The 20642-nt window shown below is 34.0% G+C and overlaps 1 protein-coding gene across 1 annotated transcript in view; it reads right to left on the bottom strand.

Moving 5' to 3' along the window:
* The window catches only part of LOC124372416 (E3 ubiquitin-protein ligase SHPRH-like), a 58526-nt gene that overhangs the window by 16539 nt on the left and 21345 nt on the right, over positions 1-20642 (bottom strand). Inside the window, exons 6-13 of the mRNA XM_046830815.1 lie at positions 18414-18672; positions 16115-16217; positions 13968-14210; positions 12709-12846; positions 10053-10255; positions 3538-3717; positions 1981-2219; positions 773-1041 (exon numbers count right to left, since the gene is read on the bottom strand). Of these exons, the coding sequence (XP_046686771.1) occupies positions 773-1041; positions 1981-2219; positions 3538-3717; positions 10053-10255; positions 12709-12846; positions 13968-14210; positions 16115-16217; positions 18414-18672 (1634 nt within the window). The remainder of the gene's footprint in view (positions 1-772; positions 1042-1980; positions 2220-3537; positions 3718-10052; positions 10256-12708; positions 12847-13967; positions 14211-16114; positions 16218-18413; positions 18673-20642) is intronic.

Genomic DNA, 20642 nt, shown 5'->3' with positions numbered 1-20642 from the left:
AAATTGAGGATTTTCTCATTACTATCTTATATTAAATATATCCTAAATTGCAGGAAATGCTTTGTTTTATTATTACATTATAAACTTGCCAGAAATATTAAAAAAACTCTTATCTCAAATCTTGAATCTCTCTCCCGATGGATGCAGCACCATCCATGGCCACTGAGGGAGTAAAGTAGAGGGGGGTTTCACTATGCAAGATCCACCCCTAGTGGGTAGCACTATTTCAGTTTCTTTCGCGTAACTCCTAGGAGGTTGGAACTTAGATAACAAAGCCTGCTAGATACTCCAGTTGTTGAACTACTATTGCATTATATTACAATCAGTTTTCAATTATTTCAACATCAGGAATATTATTTGTGATTATTTCTCTAACTTTGGGGAGGAATCTTACTTATTAAAAAATTTTAAAAAATCGTAAAAAAATATACAGAACTAATGACTAGTCTTCTAGGATTACAACTGTGGCATTAATAAGTGGGTCTTAAAAGGATTAATATCTTAATGTATTACCTATTAACATGGATTCCAATATTTGGATAATTATATTCTATGCTCTTTCTTAGACCAAACAAAAGTTTCTGAACAGTGTGACTGACAAAAATCTTTGAATATTCAATCCAACTTGAAAAGGAGTTCAAGATTTTTGTGAAAAAGCTAAGCTTGGCTTGTTATCCAACTTGACCTAATGAAATTTTCGGAATGATATCGATAATCTACAATCTATCTAAATTCGGCTAAAAATGTTCCACCTGCATTTGCTAAGACTCACCCTGTACAAAGCTATGATGTGATGGTTCTCACCCATCTTCTTTTTCTTTTTTTCCGCCTCCTCTTCCTCCTCACCAGGACAAGGCAGTCGTAGCCGCATCTTGCACATGTTCAACTCGTCCTTGGCGTCCACCAAGTCAAAAATCTGTCGCCACATCAGGTTCAGGTCAAGGAACTCCTTCTTTACCCTCTCTAGGATGGCCAGGTGTTGGCCGGCCTCCTTGGTCCACTGGGGTGGCACCTGTCTCTGCCTCCCGTAGGCAGCCAATGCTGTAAACATTAACGGTTTCGTTTTACACAAAACTTCTTAATTGATTAAGATTGATATCTAGAGACTTAAGTTATTGGTATATGGTGTAAATGTTCTCAAATTTTGTTGCTCACCATTGACCCAGAGTAATTAATACAAATTTTAAGTTGCAATATCAATTATTAAATTTTATTCAAACTTGTTCGTCAAAATATGCCATGTTCATGAAAACTCATACAAATGCATGCAGTAATTTAAATTAATTATTAAGTAGAAATTAAAAAAAAAACTAGTATGTCATCGCAGTAACACACTCTCTGACATACTGGTGGTATGTTTTAGTGTACTTTTAAGTAGTTATCCCAGTCTTCTAAAAGATTTTATTGGAAAAAAAGGTTCAAGAAATCAAGAAATCAAGAATCAAGAATCTTTATTGTTGTCCCACTTAAAAGTATTAACAATGTCAGAGCTGGTATGAGTTAGGCCACATCAATTGTCACATTTCTTATAACTAATTAAAATTCCTTAAAACCAGTTTAAAATTCAACATTTACAACTAATTAAAATTCCTTAAAACTAGGAATCTTAATCTTCTAGGTTTATCTGCATGAAGTAAAATCAGAACAGAATGTTTGATATTAAGTAAGACTAAAAGGATTGTTCTGATCAAAGAATGTTTGTTTTATCATATTTTAATTCAGATTATAACAACAAGAAAGATAATTTTACAGTATGAATCCGTATTCCATGAGATTAGAGAATTCTTCTTATAATGTACGCAACTCTGAAATATCCTGTATAAATCCTAAAACTTATGGACTGTTTGCAATTAATACTTAATACTTAGAGTTCGCTTACCTCCAATTTTAAAAAGTGCAGATAGCAAAACGCTACCCAAATCTAAATGGAATTACTACTTAACAAACACCAGTAGAAATCAAACGAAGGGAATGAAATACCTTTAAGTATTTTCTCAAAGGGTGACGCCTTGAAACCTCCCTTTCTGGAGGTCTCGAAGGTATTAACATTGACTCCCACCAAGTCAGCCACCTCCTTGTTGTCCATGTCCTTGTCATCTGTCCAGTCACTGCTGCCAGGCAAATTTCTTTTCTTGTTCTTCCGCTTTTCTTTGCTCTTCTCCTCAAAAAGTAAAGCCTCGTAGCTTTTCAACGCGTTCTCCGCCTTACACAGCTGACATCTGCCCAACACATCACAATGCATCAGAATATATTAAATTTATATTTACTGTGTTTTGATTCTAAACAAGAGATTATACTAAATAAATAGTGATTGTTTAAATGGTTTTAAACCAATTTTTTACACTAAATATTTATATAAAAACATATTTCTGACATTAAAAATTTCAAATAGTGTGCAATAAATATGCTTTCGCAAATCTCAGACCGAATTATAACATGTGTGACTGCTTTGTAAGGTCTGAGTCAATTAATTAGGCAATCTTTCCTATATGTTCCTTGTCACAAAATTCTTGATAATCTTATTCACTGTAAATGATAACTCAACTTGTGTTTTATGAGAAAAGACAAAGCGAATAGGCAAAGTTATGGATGATGCAATTTACTTGATTTAAAACCTACTGAGGGTTTGTTTTCCAACTTTTTATAATATTCAAAACCATTATACGAGGGCTACTCAGAATGTAAGGTACATTTTGAAATGTTAAAAACCAAGTATAAGAAGAACATTTTATTATATACATGTGAGAGAGGGACTAAAATAGTATTTTTATACATAATCACAATACAAATTCAGGCACTTATCATAGCTGTGGAGAAGCTTTGAAATTCTTGTGTCATAGAATTCTGCCACCTGTGATCTCAACCACTCAGTGACGCGGACCTGGAGCTCCTCATCGTTGTCAAAACGCTGTCTTGCTTGCGAGGTCTTCATTTTCGGGAACAAGTAAAAGTCACTTGGAGCAAGATCAAGATTATAGTAAACTTGTGGGAAACATAGAGGAAGCTTAGTTATTGTGAAATGACGGTTTTCACGAATCTTTTTGTCAACTTTGACGAACAGATTGTCAGTCACAATGCTCGGATGTCCACAGTTCTCTTGATCATTAATGTTTTCACATATTTAATTTGAATGTACCACTTCCTGAGAGAATTTTAACTCATTACGTTGTTCCTGTACAGTTCACACAGTTCCCGATGAATTTTTATTGGTTTTTTGTCAACAGAAAACGAATCACAGACTGCACCTCACAACTGGTGGGATTTTCGATTGCAGCACACATTTCAAATTTGAATATAAAAAAACGGCCAGTGCAGAGATGTTCTCGTTGTCACGGCTGGATGCTGACTGAGGTGTCGAGCACGAGCACACCAATATATACGCGATAGGCGCACGCCTGACAGCATCAGGTGGAAACGTTCCTTACTTTCTGAATAACCCTTGTATTATTTTGTAAGTCTATCAATGATTGTACATATCTCTTTCACTGTAACTCCACCTTGAATCAATGCTACTGACTATAACACAACTCTACTAACCTCGTTTTGCCTCTGGCAGGAGCACCCTGCGGCAAGTGACACACCAGCGCTTCAGCTGCCATTACATCCTTGTCGGAACCCCTCAGCAGTTGGACCCACTTGCGCACCTCTTCTCTCGTTTTGTCCAGCTCTGCCAACCACTTAGCAACCTCCACTCTTACTACATACAGTGACTTCAGCCTAATAATCAAATCAGCATTGGTTACTACGCTTTCCAGTTTATCACAAAAGGTTCGCACCATTAGTCCTCACAAGTAACTGGTTTGGCCATTTGGTGTCCATGTTCAATGTTTTCCTCACTATAAATAGCCTTATTGTAGAGTCTAGTGCTTTGCCTATTCTGCATTTACAAAACTACAATCTGAACCTAACTAATATAAAAATTAATTTATCATTTTTCCGTCTTTGCCTTTAACTTTTTCTTCATCCTTATTCCCAGTTTCCATTTATCAGACTTCAAAATCCCTGTCAAGAAAACAACGCACTGTAATACTCTACTGGTGCAATAATCGGACTTCAACTTAACCAAACTTCAAGATAATATCTAGCAAATGTTTTATTACATTTAAAAGACTTTAGCATTTCAAATCAGTTATTGAACATTTTTTACCAATGTGTGTTTTAAACTGTTAAAAGTGATAATTAATTTGTACTTTCCATAAATATTGTTATTTACCATCGTTATATGTTACAAAAGGTATAATAGAACGTTTCTATACGTTGGAATCTATACTCTTTGTCAGGTGGTGGAGCAAACAGGACTCAAAAAACTGTGTTTGCAGTATAACATGTTCTTGTAATAGGGAATACATAGGCGAGGCAAAAATTCAGGTGTAAATTCAGAGTAAATTCAGGTGTACATCATAGTCTATCTCCTTTGAATTCCACACCTTTCCATAATAACACTGGACTGGAAAAAAGTTTATGGAGCCCTGAAAAAACAAAGCTGGAGAGTTTTTCAATGGTTATAAAAAGTAAAAAAAATATACCCAAACCTATACCTAAGACGTATAATGGGAACCTAAATCCCATTGAATTAAGGAACCAGTTTGAGGTTTTACAAGTTGATGAAGATGAGACTTCAAATGTTAGTGATCTCAGTATTGATGGAAGCCACAATGAGACACACATGAATAAGGTGCTCATTTGTGCTGATAGTCATGGACGAGATTTAGCCTGGCACCTTAATAAAATACATAAAGATCATGAAGCAGTAGGTTTTGTGAGGCCTGGAGGGCGTACAAGACAAATTTTAAATTATAAAAATATAGAAAATGTAAATTTAAATAAAAACGATTATTTGGTGATGGTATGCGGCACAAATGATGTGGCAAAAAATGAAGCAAATGAAGCATTGACTTTAATAACTGAAACCTTGGACAGAGCTACAAATACAAACATCATTTTAGTAGACCTCCCACACCGTTATGACCTGGCTAGTTGGTCCTGTGTCAACAAAGAAGTTGCAAAGACAAATAAGCGCCTCGAAGAGCTTAGTGGCAAGTACTCCAATGTTACACTAGTGAAATCTAGTAAAGCAGAGAGAGAGCTTTACACACCCGTCAAGGTCTCCACTTAAATTTTTGGGGAAAGAAGTGGTTAGCTGGAGTAGTAGCAAAAGCCATTACTGCCAAGAAGGACCCTGACCACAGGCTGGGCCTACGAGATGTGCAACCTCCTCCTCCAGGTACATGTGATGTGACAGGGAACTGCCTACCAACTGGAAAAAACTACAGTGCACAAGTAGAAGGTCACCAGAATCTAAGGACTCATGCCTCATTGTTTATCACTTAAATATTCAATGCATAAGAAATAAATTAGAATAATTAAATCTATGGTCAAATAAGTTAAATATACATGTTTTAACTATAAATGAACACTGGCTTTGTCCAGAAGAGTCTTTGTTATATGTGCCAGCAGGTTTTTGTGTAGGTAGTGTTTATTGCCGGAAGCCTCCCCTTAGAAGAGGGGGTTGTAGTATATATGTTAAAAGAGATATAATATATAAAACTATTGAATTAGAACATTTATGTGTAGATTTCGTTTTTGAGGTTTCAGGTATATTTTTAGTTAGTTTGAATGCTATCATTATAACAATTTATCGAAAACCAAATTCTCCCATAAATGATTTCATAAGTTATTTTGATGAGTTACTTGGTTATATTAATAAAAAATATTCTAATGTGAAGTTGATCGTATCAGGTGATTTTAATATCAATATAAAAAAAAGTAATGTTGAGGTAGATTCTTTTTTCAATTTATTGCGTTCCCATAACATGCATTGCTTAAATCTAGAAAGCACCAGGGGTGAGGCATGCCTTGATAATATAGTTACTAATGTAAAAAAAGGTACTGTAACCTGTAATGTTATTGAACCTCATTTATCAGATCACGCAGCAGTTTATGCAAATTTTCACACTATTGGTGCTCCAAACTCAGGTATAAAAAAAGGGATTTCAATTAAAACCATTAGAACATTAACGCCATACGCTATTCAAAATTTTAGGGAAAACTTGACTCATGTAGACTGGTCACAGCTACAACGTTTTACTAATGTAGATGCAGCATTTGATTATTTTAACTTTGTCTTGACAAGCACTTTTAATGTGTGCTGTCCTTTTAAAGAGATTAAATTAGGCAATAGTGACAATACTAATAGGTTAAGTAGTAAATGGTATACAAAAGAATTGGAAAATATTAGGAAAATAGTAGTTGCATTGTATGATAAGCTTAAAAACAGTAAGGGTACAGTTCATGAACTACAATGTAAAAATGTGTACACCAGAGCAAAAAATCTGTACAGATCTGAAATTAAAAGACAGAAAAAATTATTTAATGAGAAATATATTACCAATTCAAAAAATAAATGTAAAGCTGCTTGGAAAATAATTAATACAGAAAAAAAGGTTGAAGAAAAAAATCATGAAACTTTTATTGATTCTAGGACTTTTAATAACTTCTTTACACTTTCACCTTCTAATATAATTAATACTTCTGACCAGCAGAATGACAATAACCTTGCTCTTGAATATTTAGAAAATTACATAAGAAATAAGGGTGTATTAAAAAATGATTTTAAATGGAAAAATATTGAAAGAAATGATGTTTTATATTGTACATCTAGATTGAGTACCTCAAAAAGTGAGGATTATTATGGTTTTTCCAATGCAATTATGAAAGACATCATTGACATAATATTAGAGCCAGTTACTTATTTATTTAATAAGATGCTAGACCAAGGAACATTTCCTCAAGCTTTAAAAATAACAAAAGTAGTGCCAATTTTTAAAAAAGGAGATAGGACTAACCCCTCTAGCTATCGACCAATCTCATTAGTTCCTATTCTTAGTAAAATATTTGAGTTTTGTATCAAAGAACAATTGTATAACTTTTTTGTTGTAAATAATCTTTTTTGTTCGGACCAATTTGGTTTTCTCCCACGTTTAAACACAGTAAAAGCGGTTGAAACTGTAACAGAACAGGTTATTCTGAATTTTGAAAACAAAATAATGACATCTACTACCTTAATTGACTTAAGTAAGGCTTTTGATTGCATTCCTCATGACCTGCTTTTAAAAAAGCTACATTTTTATGGCATAAAAAATAATGAATTACGTTTATTTTCATCATATTTACAAAATAGAAGCCAGATGGTTTCACAAAATAAAGATGTATCTGGTTTCCAAAATGTTTTACTAGGAGTACCACAAGGCTCAGTACTCGGTCCTTTTCTTTTTGTAGTAGCAATAAATGATTTTTCATTTAATATGCCTTGTAGGTCTGTTCTATATGCAGATGATACAACTATTTTAAATAGCAATAAACATCTGGAAACTTTAATTTTAGAACAGGAGCAGGCAATGACTGAAGCTATTAAGTGGTTTAAAGCCAACCTTTTGGTAGTAAATAATAGCAAAACAGAAAATTTAATTTTTACTCTTGATGGAAATTGTGTCCTTGATAGTAAATACACAGAACCTATTAAGCTATTAGGAATATACATGGATAATCGATTAAATTGGGATGCACATGTAAGTTTTTCTTTGTAAAAAATTAGCTAGGGTTACATACCTTATCAGGAAACTAAAGTATAATATCAGTACTGAAATGTTGGTCACAGCATATTATGCCTTTTTCCATTCCCAGCTCAGCTATGGTGTAACACTTTGGGGAAACAGTACTAGTGCTAAAACTGCTTTCATTTGGCAAAAGAAAGTAATTAGAATTATTGCAAATGTTGGCAATAGAGGTTCTTGTGTCCCACTTTTTAAAAAATTTAGAATTATGACCCTTCCATCCCTGTATATTTATTGTACTTTACTTAGTATCAAGGAACAATTAGATAGTTTTATTAGTAGACAAGAAATACACTCCTACTGTACAAGAAAAAAATATATGCTTGAACAGATGAATGTTCGATTGGAGAAAACCAAAGGCACTTTTATTTATATGAAGATTAAACTTTTTAATAAACTTCCTGAAAAAGCATGGCATGTGTCTATTAATAGATTTAAAAATGTTGTGAGTAATTGGCTTGTTGATAACACATTTTATTCTTTAAATGACTACTTAACCTGTGATATTAGTACGTTAATTTTTTAATAGTTATGATTTTGTTGATAGTTATCTCTTGTTATTTATTTATTGTTGTTAAATCTATTTCATTGTTAATTTTAATTTGTTGCATTTTTATCTATTTATTGTTACTTTTTATTGTTTTATTGTTATATATTTATTGTTTTATTTACTATTTAATTTATTGTGTATATAATGTTTTAGATATGTTATATATATTTAACGAGATGCTGCTAATACCATTTTTACTTTTATTTTCTTTTTAATGACTAAAATTGTGGCGTTATTCACATGTTCATATAAAATTTACTTTGACTTACAGTCTAATCATTACACGTATTATGGGGTTTTAAAGGTGTGATAGGAGTAGGTAGCCTTTTAGATATAATAAAAAGTGACGTTGTCCATTGCATTGTCAAGTGCTTAAAGACAATAAAGATTTCTTGATTCTTGATTTCAAGGATTGGAATCTATACTCTTTGTCAGGTGGTGGAGCAAACAGGACTCAAAAAACTGTGTTTGCAGTATAACATGTTCTTGTAATAGGGAATACATAGGCGAGGCAAAAAGACCACTCAATGTGAGAATTAAATAACATAAAGACAATACGTAAAAAGGAATAGTGGAGAAGTCTAATTTCCTCAATATTGGTGGTCTGAAAATCATCACAAGAAATGGATTGAAGGCAACCAGCATAATATCCCTTGAGGAGAATTTTTTCAAACAATAACTTATTGAGGCTTCATGGATAAAATTAGCAGACCAATATTGCTAAGTCAATCTTTGATTCAGGTTAGACCACTTTGGGTATCAGTATTAAAAAAAGAACTAGGAAACCTTAAAAGTTAATACCAACCAAACAAACCTCAACTAACAAAATGTGTATACACACCAAAACCAAAACGGCCTTAGGGCCAGAAGCAGCTTGCCTTTACATACAGGATTTCGGACATTTTCCATCGTTATAGGTTATAAAAGGTGAAAGGTTAAAAAGTTCAGATGATACTATGCGGCACCGATGAAAGAGCTGACACCAACATTCTTGTTAGTAGCCTGTGCTAGTGTGATGTGTGATTGTGGACTTGTGCTCAGGACTTGCATCCTGCACAGTGACAACATCTAGACTGGACTCCAAGCAGCTTTTGGGTATGTTTGAACACTTACCTTTCCTTTTTTTTCTTCTTTCTGCTCTTTATTTTGTATGTATTAATACCTCCCCCACCTGATTAAGAGGATAGATTTCAATCCTCAAAACGTTGTTATACCTTTTGTAAACATATAACGATGACAAATGTCCGAAATCCTGTTATCCTTTCAAACCTTCCATCGTCAATAACAAACTTTAAACAAAGAAATATTATTTACCAGTCAACATTGGAATTTATTATTTTTGAAAATATTGTTATTGGTTTATAGTAGTTGAATTGATTAGGATGACATTTTTAATAAGGAAGTAATGAATACTGGATGTTTCCAACAATGAAATCCTTGAGTTAAGTCTTTAAATTATCAGTTCTGTAAGAGAAATTAACAGGGATCAATAGTCTATTTTTGTTGGTGGTCAATTGACAAAATCTTATCCACTGACTGTCAGCAGGTCATTGTTTTCTAAACTCAATAAAATTACAACTGAATCTCTCTAAGATCATCAATGAATTATATATTTGGTTTACTTGAAATACAGTGTTTTTTATTTATGTGTGAGGTATTTTTCTTATTTCGTCAAAAGTCCTGAAGTTCACATGAATTAAATTCCATTACTCTTGGGCTATATTAATAATACTACTTAACTGTATACAATAATTGGTTTCACAATGAATTACAATAAAAGTTGTAGTACTAAAAAATAGAAAATGAAGACCCAATCTCCTTTTGGGTATTAGCAAAAAATAAAGCCCACAACTAAAAAAGTCTAATGGCAAAAACAGCTATGGACCTACTTGTTGGCCAGATTGTTGTATTGGTTCTTCTGCTGTGCGTCAGTAAGCTGTATGGCGGACTTGACTCTATCCAAAAGCTCCTCTCTATCCGAGGACCATTCCAGTGTCCGAAGCCACCACTCCGAGTATCCCAGCGTAGCTCCTTCCAATTGTTCTGTTATGGCTTTCTCATGAAGTTCTATTCGTTCTTGAGTTCCCGCCATCTACACAACAACCAAGGAAACTTACCTCTAATAGTGTAAGTCATTAATGTATCCTTACACGCCGGCTGTTAAGGGAGCAGGTAACAACATGTCTCACTATCACTGTATAAACACAATGTTAAAAATTCTACACAAAAAAGTTCAACATTCCTGAATAACTGTTCAAATTTATGAGTTTTCTGATAGTTCATCTCCAGCTTTCGATAGGTTTCAGCCTGCAAGGCACTGCACATAAGTATTAATAAAATGACTTAATACCTGAAACCAAAAACAGTCTAAGTGCAGAGCATTAATATTTTCTGCTTTATTTATTTAATAATTCTGAGCACCTCATGATCAGTGTTTTAATTTACATTATGGCAAGTAATCATATGATCTATTTACATACAATCATTGCAACAAGTACAGATGATTGTAAAATAAATGCAAACCCTCGCCAAAAAGGGAGTGGAATCCTTTATGGTGGGGCCAAAGCCGGGTTGAGAGATAGATTTTTCCTACAGCAAAGCTCTTGTAAAAGATTGGAAAAAGAGGATAAGATACTTTAATTGGAAAAGGGCCTCAGGATTAAGACAATAAAACATGTTTATCTCTCCTTATGCTAAAGAGTGAGCATCTCTCCTAGATCAGAGTAAGAAAGCTTTAAGAATGATATTTGGGATGTTGACAGACAGGACATGACCTCCTTAGAAAACACCTTATGAAGGTGGGTTTTAGTCAGACTGATGTGGAAATAGAGACTCTGTGGAGAAGCAGAAGAATCAGCGGAACACATATGGCTGTTGTCCTGCCATATCTAAAATTAGAAAACAATGTCTAGGGGCATATCTACTCAACCCCAAGGACATCAGAGAACAGGAACCCTCAAATCTGATCGGCTTCTGTAAATTTCTTAGATCATGAGGACACAAATATAAGTAAGGGAGGCGCAAAGGTTCTTTTTAGGACTAAATGCAGGGAAAATCATCTATTTCCCTCAAGAAATAAATACAATAAATTTCATACTTGAAAGGCTTAGGGATATTGTATACTTACTTTCCTTAACACGTTAGGTGCCAAAGCAATTTGGAAATTTTCACCCTGTGGTGCCAAACTTCATTGCTCATGATATTGATACTATTTGTATTTCATACATAAAAGGGATCTTAATGATTACTATTCCAACAGTTTGTTTACATGTATATGTATGCATAAAATGTCGGCTGATCTGGCCGACATATCATTTTACGAGGTCAAAACGTGATCGTAAAATCCCTTGCCAGGCCAATCAGTCGACCAGTTATTTAGGTGTATAACACTGCCAATCCTGTACCTTTTTTTGTTTTTAGGATTAACATAGTATTGTAATGAAATAAAAATGTATTAACTAGGATTTAATGAACACTAATTGTATGCTGTTTATTATTTTTATTTCACATCAAATGGTTGAAAATTACACTGTTGTGCATATTGGAACAACGACAAAATAAGCCATTATTTAGCTTTGTTGTCAGGCAACTGTTTACAAGGTACAGTGGTGATGTTTTTTTTAAGGTCTTCGGTTCAGTTAAAAAAGTTCAAGACTTGGCCGCCAGGTTATGTTAGTAGACTGAAACATATGTTTTGCCGTACCCTTACAACTGCATAGTTGTCGCCCTGATTGGGCAAAACGTAACATTGAATAAAGCCTATCTGTCTTACCAATCGGCGAGAAAGGGCACTTGAATTTTAATCATTTCTTTTCACTGTTCAATAGAATTGTTCGAACATACAAAGTATATAATGTTAGAAAGATTTAAACTATATTAATTTACCAATGTAAAAATATAAAAAAAGGTTTCAAGATATTAATGAAATTATTTACCGACACATTCTGTCAGTGTTCTACTATTGCTGCCCAGCCTACGAAAATAGCAGCCAATCTGATGCCTTTGGAGGCTGTGTGCAGAACACTGACATGCTGCATGGTTCACAAGACTGACACTTGGGGAGCCGTTGTACCTGTTTGAGAGGCTCTTGTTCCGGGAGAAGGTCGCCTTGCATGGCAACCATCAAAGCAAAAGACTCCACTTCTCTAGAGTTCGCCTTGAGCTCGGGAGGAGGGATTTTGGTTATTTCTGATCTGGACTGTATAACGCCCTTCCCTGTGATCTTAAGTCACTGCCCTTGTCCAGTTTCAAAAATAGATTTAAGCAGTATATCAGTTGTTTTTTTTTTTTTACTGAATCTTTTGTTAAAAATATTTAATTAAGTAATTAATTAATATAGTGTGGTTATAAGAACCTGTAGTAATTATATTAGTAACGTAAAACCGAATTTGTCTGAAAATTGCTTTACAATAAAGGCACCTTTTTCAATATTTACAGGAAGCTTTGTGAAGAACATACTTATTAAGGAACAGCTGAAGATCAACACTGGCCTTTTCGAGCACAAGGGTTTGGAAACTAATCTACAATGTAGACTAAAAGAGTTACCGGTGCCTCTCGCTTGCCGAGATATCTCAGTTCTAAGGCCTTGATGTCGTCTCTCATGGTGTCGTCTCGCAGTGTGGGTGGGACACCGTCATAGCCTCCGTCTAACACTTCCGCCAAGTTGTGCATCGTGTGAATTCTCTGCAACAGTCATCCTTTATTTTGATTTGTCAGAGAAACTCATATAAATATTTAAAAAGGTTGTACATTGCTGGACCAATCACATTCATCACGGAAATTCAAATACTGAAAAGTGCTAATTTAGAACATTTTCATAATTTCAACTATTTAAACAAGTAATGTTATTAAAATAATCAAACTCTCATGAAATATAACAAGGTTAGTTAATTAAGTTATTAATTTCACAAAACGTAATGTTAATGAAAAACCACAGAACCTAGAAAGAAGAGGGAAATGCTATAAAAATAGATGATTCTCTAAACCTCGGATGTCAATTTTACTGTACAGTTAACGTTACACTTACAAATTTACAGATCATAGCCTGGAACTCAGATGTGAGTAACAGGTTCATAATACTATTTCTGTTACTAATATGAATCATGAAAATTTATACAAGCTAACCTTATCATGCAGATAAACTGTAACTTTAAATATTTATCTAAAATATTAAATTTAGTCCTGAAATAAGATGCTTTTCAATACAGATTTAAAACACTAACTTATCTTTTTATCTCCCAAACCTCTATAAATTAATGCACTTTATCCCTTTCCATGCCGTTGTCACAAGTGTCTACTACGTATCTCGTTATTGTTTTTCAACGTGTGATAGTGTTGTAATTAATTTACATTTTTCTATCATGTTTTATAGTAACAACGAGTGTATTCTATTTTATGAGTAGAATTTGATTTTGTGATTTAAATAGAAAATCTGATAAGATAAGATCATAGACCTTATCTGCAAAATATTATATTAGAAAATGCTTTAATAATAAAGTAATTTTTCAGTTTCATTACATTGTACCATGAATTTGAATTTAGATAAACTTAACAGTTTTGTAAATAGTTATTTTAGATTTATAGCTGTTAAGGAAAATTATAGATTTCATTGGCGTGTGAAGGGTTAATGTCACAATGGTTTACAAAACAAAACAAACTGACAAAAAAAACAGCAGCAATTCACATTTCCAATGCTGAGAAACACAGATAAAGTGGTGAAAATAATGTAAAATTTGTTGTAAAATGTAATGGAGCATGACACAAGACAATAATAACTATCAGCTGTTAACTATAGAACCAATCACCTGAAGAGAATCTATTTTCAAGCGCCCGGTGAGCTCGTGCTCCAGATGTAAGACTGCCCGGTACGCGGCTGCCGCCTCGGACCACTCCTGGCGTATGACGTGAAGTGCGCCAGTCCCGTTGAGAGCCGCCACCAGCTGACGTAAAGCCTGCTCAGCATCCAACCTTGCCCCAGTCACCATCTGCCTCAGAAGATCCTCCATCCTCATCGTCTTCTTAATTGAGACGAACTTTCCACGCACAGCCTGTGGGCATTATTTCCATACATATCATAACTTTTTCCATAGGAAGTTTAAAAAAAAAAATAAAAGTTAGAACTTTATTAAAATAAAAATTACTTTACAGTTACAACAGCTCAAAGTATTAAATTTCAAAAATCAGTTTGGCCACTGTTTTTAAGAGAAGACTTGTTTTCAATTGTAACATTTGACAAGCTTCAATTGATAACCCTTAGGTAGTAGACAAAGGAGAATAAATAAATAATTTATTTTATTACTCACACTTTGCTATCAGATTGTGATGGTCTATGATGTCGGAGTATCTGTGCTAGAGATAGTGCAGGTTCAAATCCTGTCTGTGATCGTAGCACATTTAATCAGTACCATCGACCTTGTACTGTATCGACTCTCCCCCTTATTCTGTTTGACAAAATTCTCGCACAAGCCAGTGGCCCATGAGGATGGGTAGAATAAGGCTTAAATAGAGAATGACCTCTCCTTTTTAAAAAGTCTTTTTTGTATCAAAAATTTATTGTAGTTATTATTGATTATTATTACTTACCAAAAAATCTACTCCCTTTAGATTTATATTTTCTTTGATATATTTCTTCAAAGCTTGAATTTTAAGAATAATCTAATTTCAAATATTTCCGAATCAAATATTTTTCTTGTTTTAAGATTATGAATTAAATCCAAAACTTATATTAGTATAATTATCGAGTTATGGAATTCAGCCCTATTTTTTGCTACTTGTAGTTTAGCCTTCCATTATGCACTTATCAAGATTGAACGTTCATCTAAGCTTTTGCAAACGGTCCCTAACATCCTTAATCAGGAAATCAATATTACTATTCTTCCTATAACAGTATAGGTAACTCCACATTTCACAATTTTGAGAACCAGCGGAACAAGAAACCAATCCAATTAAATACTTTTTATTAATCAGATGTATTGATAAAAAATCAAGTACAAATTCAGAATTGTCAGTTCTACTGAGAATTATGCAATTCCAGATTCGAGAAGCAGAATCAAACCATCTCTAAAATGTACATATTATTGTATCTATATAAGGCTTCTAAACTAGCCTGTGAGATCAAGGAAAAACTAGATTAAGTCCTCCTTAAGAATGTTTAAGATAAAAAATCCGTAATGTTTACGGTTTATAATGTGACACTTCAAATATATAAACATCTCCTGTAAACGTCTCATAGTGCCCAAACAGCAATTTGGCACTGGTTTTTTGGAAGAGATTTTATATTTTAAAGTCAGATCTTACTGTTTAGGTTTTATTACAATTCCACCAAAGCAAAGCATATTTCTTAATATTTTTTAACTTGCACCAAAATTGCGTGCTTTTGAGTTCATAAAGGGTTAAAATAAGCTTTAATTTTATTGAGTTAATTTTTTCAACATTACTAAATAAAATTAACATCACAGTTAATAACAAAAGTATTGACTTTTAGCATATTTATAAAAAGGAAAAAGTTGATAAGGCATCGTTTTGTACTGAATTTAGATAGAAACATTTAGTTTGCAACATTGTTCTTTTTTACAAGGGCATTTAAAATGAGATGTTACTAGATAACTAATCTAATAATTTTAATCTAAATAATTTTAACTAACAGCCCATCCCTCAATGAAGAGTTAGAGATTAAATTTCTTAATATATCCAAAAAAACTGTAATTTTAATCTTATAACGATCCCCTCACATACATTACCTTGTACATAGTAGATCAAATAAATGGTATGCACTAGATACCACATTGAGTATATAATATGGTGAGAGATGAAAGTTCGTCACAGGCCACCTAAATTTCTGAGATTTTAGGAGAAGCACCCAGATTCCGCTTCAACTTAAACAATGAGTGTTGGTTCTGCGTTAAATTTACAATGACACCACTGCTGAAAACATTTGAGCAGAAACACTAACCTGGGGGTGCAAACACGCTTGGCGAAGTTTCAGTAGAGGATTCAACAAATTGGAGATCTGTTTTCGATCTAGACTCTTCAGGGTGACATTAAGGTCCACAAACCTAGACACGAAAATAACTTACTTCAGTAATTGTATATATTATTTAGAAGGAGGGCTATCCAGAAAGTAGATTACGTTTTGAAATAAAAAAGTACAAGAAAATTTTGTATTATATGCACTTTAAAGTGACACTAAAATACCATTTTTCAACATATTCACTATACAAATTTGGGCATTTATCACAGCCGCGAACTAGTTAAAATTCCAGCGTTATAAAATTCTGCCACCTGAGACTTCAACCAGGTAGTACACCCTACCAGTAACTTAATGGTAACAATTTACAATGTACAGTATTTCTGTGTAACAATTTTGTGTGTAACAAACTCCTTAAAATTGGAGGAAAACTAAGTGAGAGTTCTGTTAGTGTAAATCGGCCGGACTTCACAACTCATGGGATTTTCAATTGTGTCACACATTTTAAACTGTTATTGTAAAACAAGGAGTGGCAGTAACCTCTCAAGAGCACGGCTGTATAGCCACTGAACAGAGAAACGCTCTGACATCAAAATGGCTTCGATAGTTCTAACCCTAGCGGCTACAGAGCAAAACGTAATCTACTTTCTGGACAGATCTTGTATATAAACACTTATACTAAATTATAGTGGGACTATGACCTGTCAGTACAAAGTGAAATAGGTTTGAGGTCAGTCATTACAACTGGACTTAAGCTGGGGCTTTACCAATTTATCAAGTGTTTTAAATGGGTGTCCAATAAGTATGGCTCAACCATCACAGAAGTGCTTAGTTTACTAGATTTGAGGTGGCCACCAAACTGGCGGAACATTCTGCCAAATAGAGAGACAAATCTAATTTCCAATTGCATAATTAACATGGAAAACATTATTAACATACTATTGTATTAGTATGTTAGTTCACAAGTTATTGACTCAAATTTTTATCAAATCATATATAAACATATTTTCAAATTGTTCACTATTATAACTGTAGGAGCAAGTGATTGTTCCTCAGTCAGGAATACAATATATGCCAAAACGAAATATACTGTACCTCAGTAGTAAAACATTTGAAGCTTGTAAGAATAAGAGTTAAACAATGTCCCCTTTCGCCTGTGATGGTGTTACATGTACTTGAGCTCTTGACTTCTCGTACTTGTGCATCCTGAGCAGTAACAACGCCTGGGTTCATTTTCTCCTGTCTGACTCCAAGCAGTTTTCGAGTATGTTTGATTTCTTTCCTTTCTCTTTATTTTTTTTAGAGGCAGCCCATTGCCGCACGTTGCATCTTCTAGTTACATATATATGTACTAATTGTCTACTCACCTGACAAAGAGGATAGATTTCAATCCTTGAAACCTTGTGTTATACACTTTGTAAAATATAACGATAGAAAATGTTCAAAATCCTATTATCCTCTCAAACCTTCAATAATAAACTTTAAACAAAGAAGATATGCTGCCACATCAATGTTAATCCTGTAAGATTTACTATCTATTGTAAGATAGCTTGCAGCAATTTCATACATCTTGTGTTTTGACACTTGGTCAATCAATGGCAATAAATTTTCAGGTTGTGATAAAAAAAGAAATAAAAACAGCATTTTCTTGAGCTTCAAGAATAATTAAAATAATATAGAAAGCACTAACAGCCAATGGGATGTCCTTTTTTTAAAGCTATTATTCGATATAAATAATCTTAAAGAATGGGTTTTCGTACATTTGTTATCATTATTATGTTACAAAAACTGAAACGCTACATTTTGAGAATTAGTATTAAACTTATCCTCTTCCTCTGGTGTCAAAATTTAAAACAAAAGATTAAGCGCACAGTGAAATTTAAAAAATTAAGAAACATGGCAGTGAAAATGCCAAAATACGTGACAACAAAAAAGTATTGTGTCAAAAAGTCAAACTCCTACAACTCAGAACTTAAATCAAGAGAATCACAAAAAAACACCATTACACAATACTGAGGCACAGCTGCAACAAGTTATACAAACATCGCAATTGGTAGTAACGAGAAAAGTTAAGCAATTGCAGTGCACAGTAACCATTGAAACAAAGCAAGTATTTTTAGTTCGTATGAAAACTCCTAAGGTTATTAGTTTGACTACCAGGTAGCTCCTGGAAAACTGATAACACCGGTGTAGTTAATTATTAAACACTTTTAATAGATACACAGTGTATAAACCTATGACATTTCCATCTGGAGTGCCAATGTTCTGCACTCACTGCGCTCACCTGTTTATCCGGTTGACAAACTGTTGGGAGCACTCGGTATGAGTGCACTGGTAGAAGTATTTCTCCACTTCTGAGAATTCTAGGAGGTGTGTGTCCACTGTCTGTGGGGGTACACCGGTCTCAGCCAACACGTCCTTCATCTGCGTGCGCCATAGCACTCTGGGCACCAGCTTCAGCAGAGAGCGCCAATCACGACCCATGAGTTCTAAGAACTCTTTGTACTCGTTCCCTGCCAGGAACTCCATCAGCCCGACTAGGTCTGTTTTAAAAATCCGATAACAAGTTAGAGTAGTATAAGTTGCATTAAATATTTAATTAGTTTGTGATTATTTTTGTTGTTTTTTTTTTTGTAAGATAATAGAATATTACACAATTTGAAAGTATCATCATACTATTGTGCTTATCAGTCATAAAACTGTCAGTAACAGTCATTTTTAGACCGAGCTTGCCTTATAATTTCCATGTTTCACTAAACAGCTGATTCCAGCACAGTGTGCAATGAAATATCAGTCAGCTTTACCAACCATCTGAATAGTATTAGAAAAATTTCCCTCAAACAACCATATAAAAATGGGTTTTTATGAATTATTTGATGAAACGTAAAACATTTATGGTATTTTTGAAATCAGTAAAAAATGTACTTCTATAAAATAAGTAAAATATGGGCTGTTACATTTACAAAATTACTTAAACCCTACACCTCCTGCTTGATTTTAAAAAATTGTTCAATTTAATTTAAACAAATAGAAAAATATCATGTAAAAACCGTTTTGTTATAGGTAGGTACTAATAAAAGAGCTGTAACAATTAAAAATGTTGACTAAAAATTGTTTTTTGAGCACAGCAAGTGAACATCACAACCAACTATCTCAACTACATTGATTTGTTGGTCTTGTTATTATGCACAACTGTATTTTTTAACCTTTATCTCTTACAGTGTACAAGATCCCGTCAGTATGTACAATTTTGGAACACACTGTATTTACCTCAAAACAATAATGAAAACAAGACCAGGTACTGCCAAAAAAAATAGTTATAATGCGCGGAAGAATGAAGTGATCAATAGTTTTCACTGACATCACAATAGACAATAGACAATAGACAATAGACAATTGCTTTATTTTCGTATTCATTAAGAACAGAAATGGCGTCAAATATGATAAGACATATAGTCAATTAATTGTAGATAAAAGTTGCTAACTACATTAACAATTAACATGTTTAACTGACACAGTTTAGGTAGCTATTTCTTTAAAACATGATAAAAGTTTTACCAAAATAACAATTACAAAATACACATATAATTTACATATTTACATTGGTTATATTCTTGAACTCTTCAACACTATATATTGACCTTCCAACAAGCCACTTAATAAGTCTTTTCTTCAGAACCTGCGGAGTGCTGGTTTTGAAGTTCTTCGGAAGCATATTATAAAGCTTCGCTCCAGCATAAGACGGCTTCTTGGCAAAAAGAGCTGAGTGATGTAAGGGAAGACTGAAGTCATTGGCCCGCCTTGTGTTGTAATCATGGATGTCACCATTCCTCTCGGGACGTTGTGTGTAGGCGTGTAGAATCACTTCAGTAATGTACAGAGTTATCACTGAAGGAATTCCCAAGGTCTTGAAAGCCTCTTTGCAGCTATCTCGAAAGTCTAGATCAGCCATGATTCGTATTGCACGCTTCTGTAAAACCAACACTCGCTGGAGATTCCCTGCAGATGATCCACCCCATAGTACTATACCATAACGAATGTGGGTCTCAAACAGAGCATGGTATGCGGTTCTTGTTGCAGTAGGTGTACCAATTGATTTTATCCTCTTTAGCACAAAGAGTGCTGAGCTGAGTTTTTTGCATAAGCCGTCTATGTGGCAGTTCCAAGTCAACCGGTCATCGATCACTACCCCAAGGTGTTTTGTGGTTCGTACTCTTTCAAGGTTGGGTGGAGCATGAACTTCATCCTTATTTTTACCAAAAGTAAGGCATTTTGTTTTTGATGCGTTGAAAATTAAATCGTTCCTAAGGCAGTATTCCTGAGCCATATTTACAGATGTTATGGTGTTCATTTCTAGTCCTGGAACTGACTTGCTGTTGCTTATTAAAACTGTGTCGTCTGCATAAGAGACAGGGTAACAGTGGTTCCCCAAGTAGTCAGGCAGGTCACCAGTGAAAAGTACAAATAACACAGGTCCCAACACTGACCCCTGTGGAACCCCTCTCCTTATAGT

This window comes from Homalodisca vitripennis, unplaced genomic scaffold (genome assembly GCF_021130785.1).
Source record: "Homalodisca vitripennis isolate AUS2020 unplaced genomic scaffold, UT_GWSS_2.1 ScUCBcl_3113;HRSCAF=8424, whole genome shotgun sequence".
In the NCBI taxonomy this organism is placed as follows: Eukaryota; Metazoa; Arthropoda; class Insecta; order Hemiptera; family Cicadellidae; genus Homalodisca; species Homalodisca vitripennis.
Note: the sequence above shows the minus strand (reverse complement) of the source record. Positions and strands in the feature narration are given on the sequence as shown.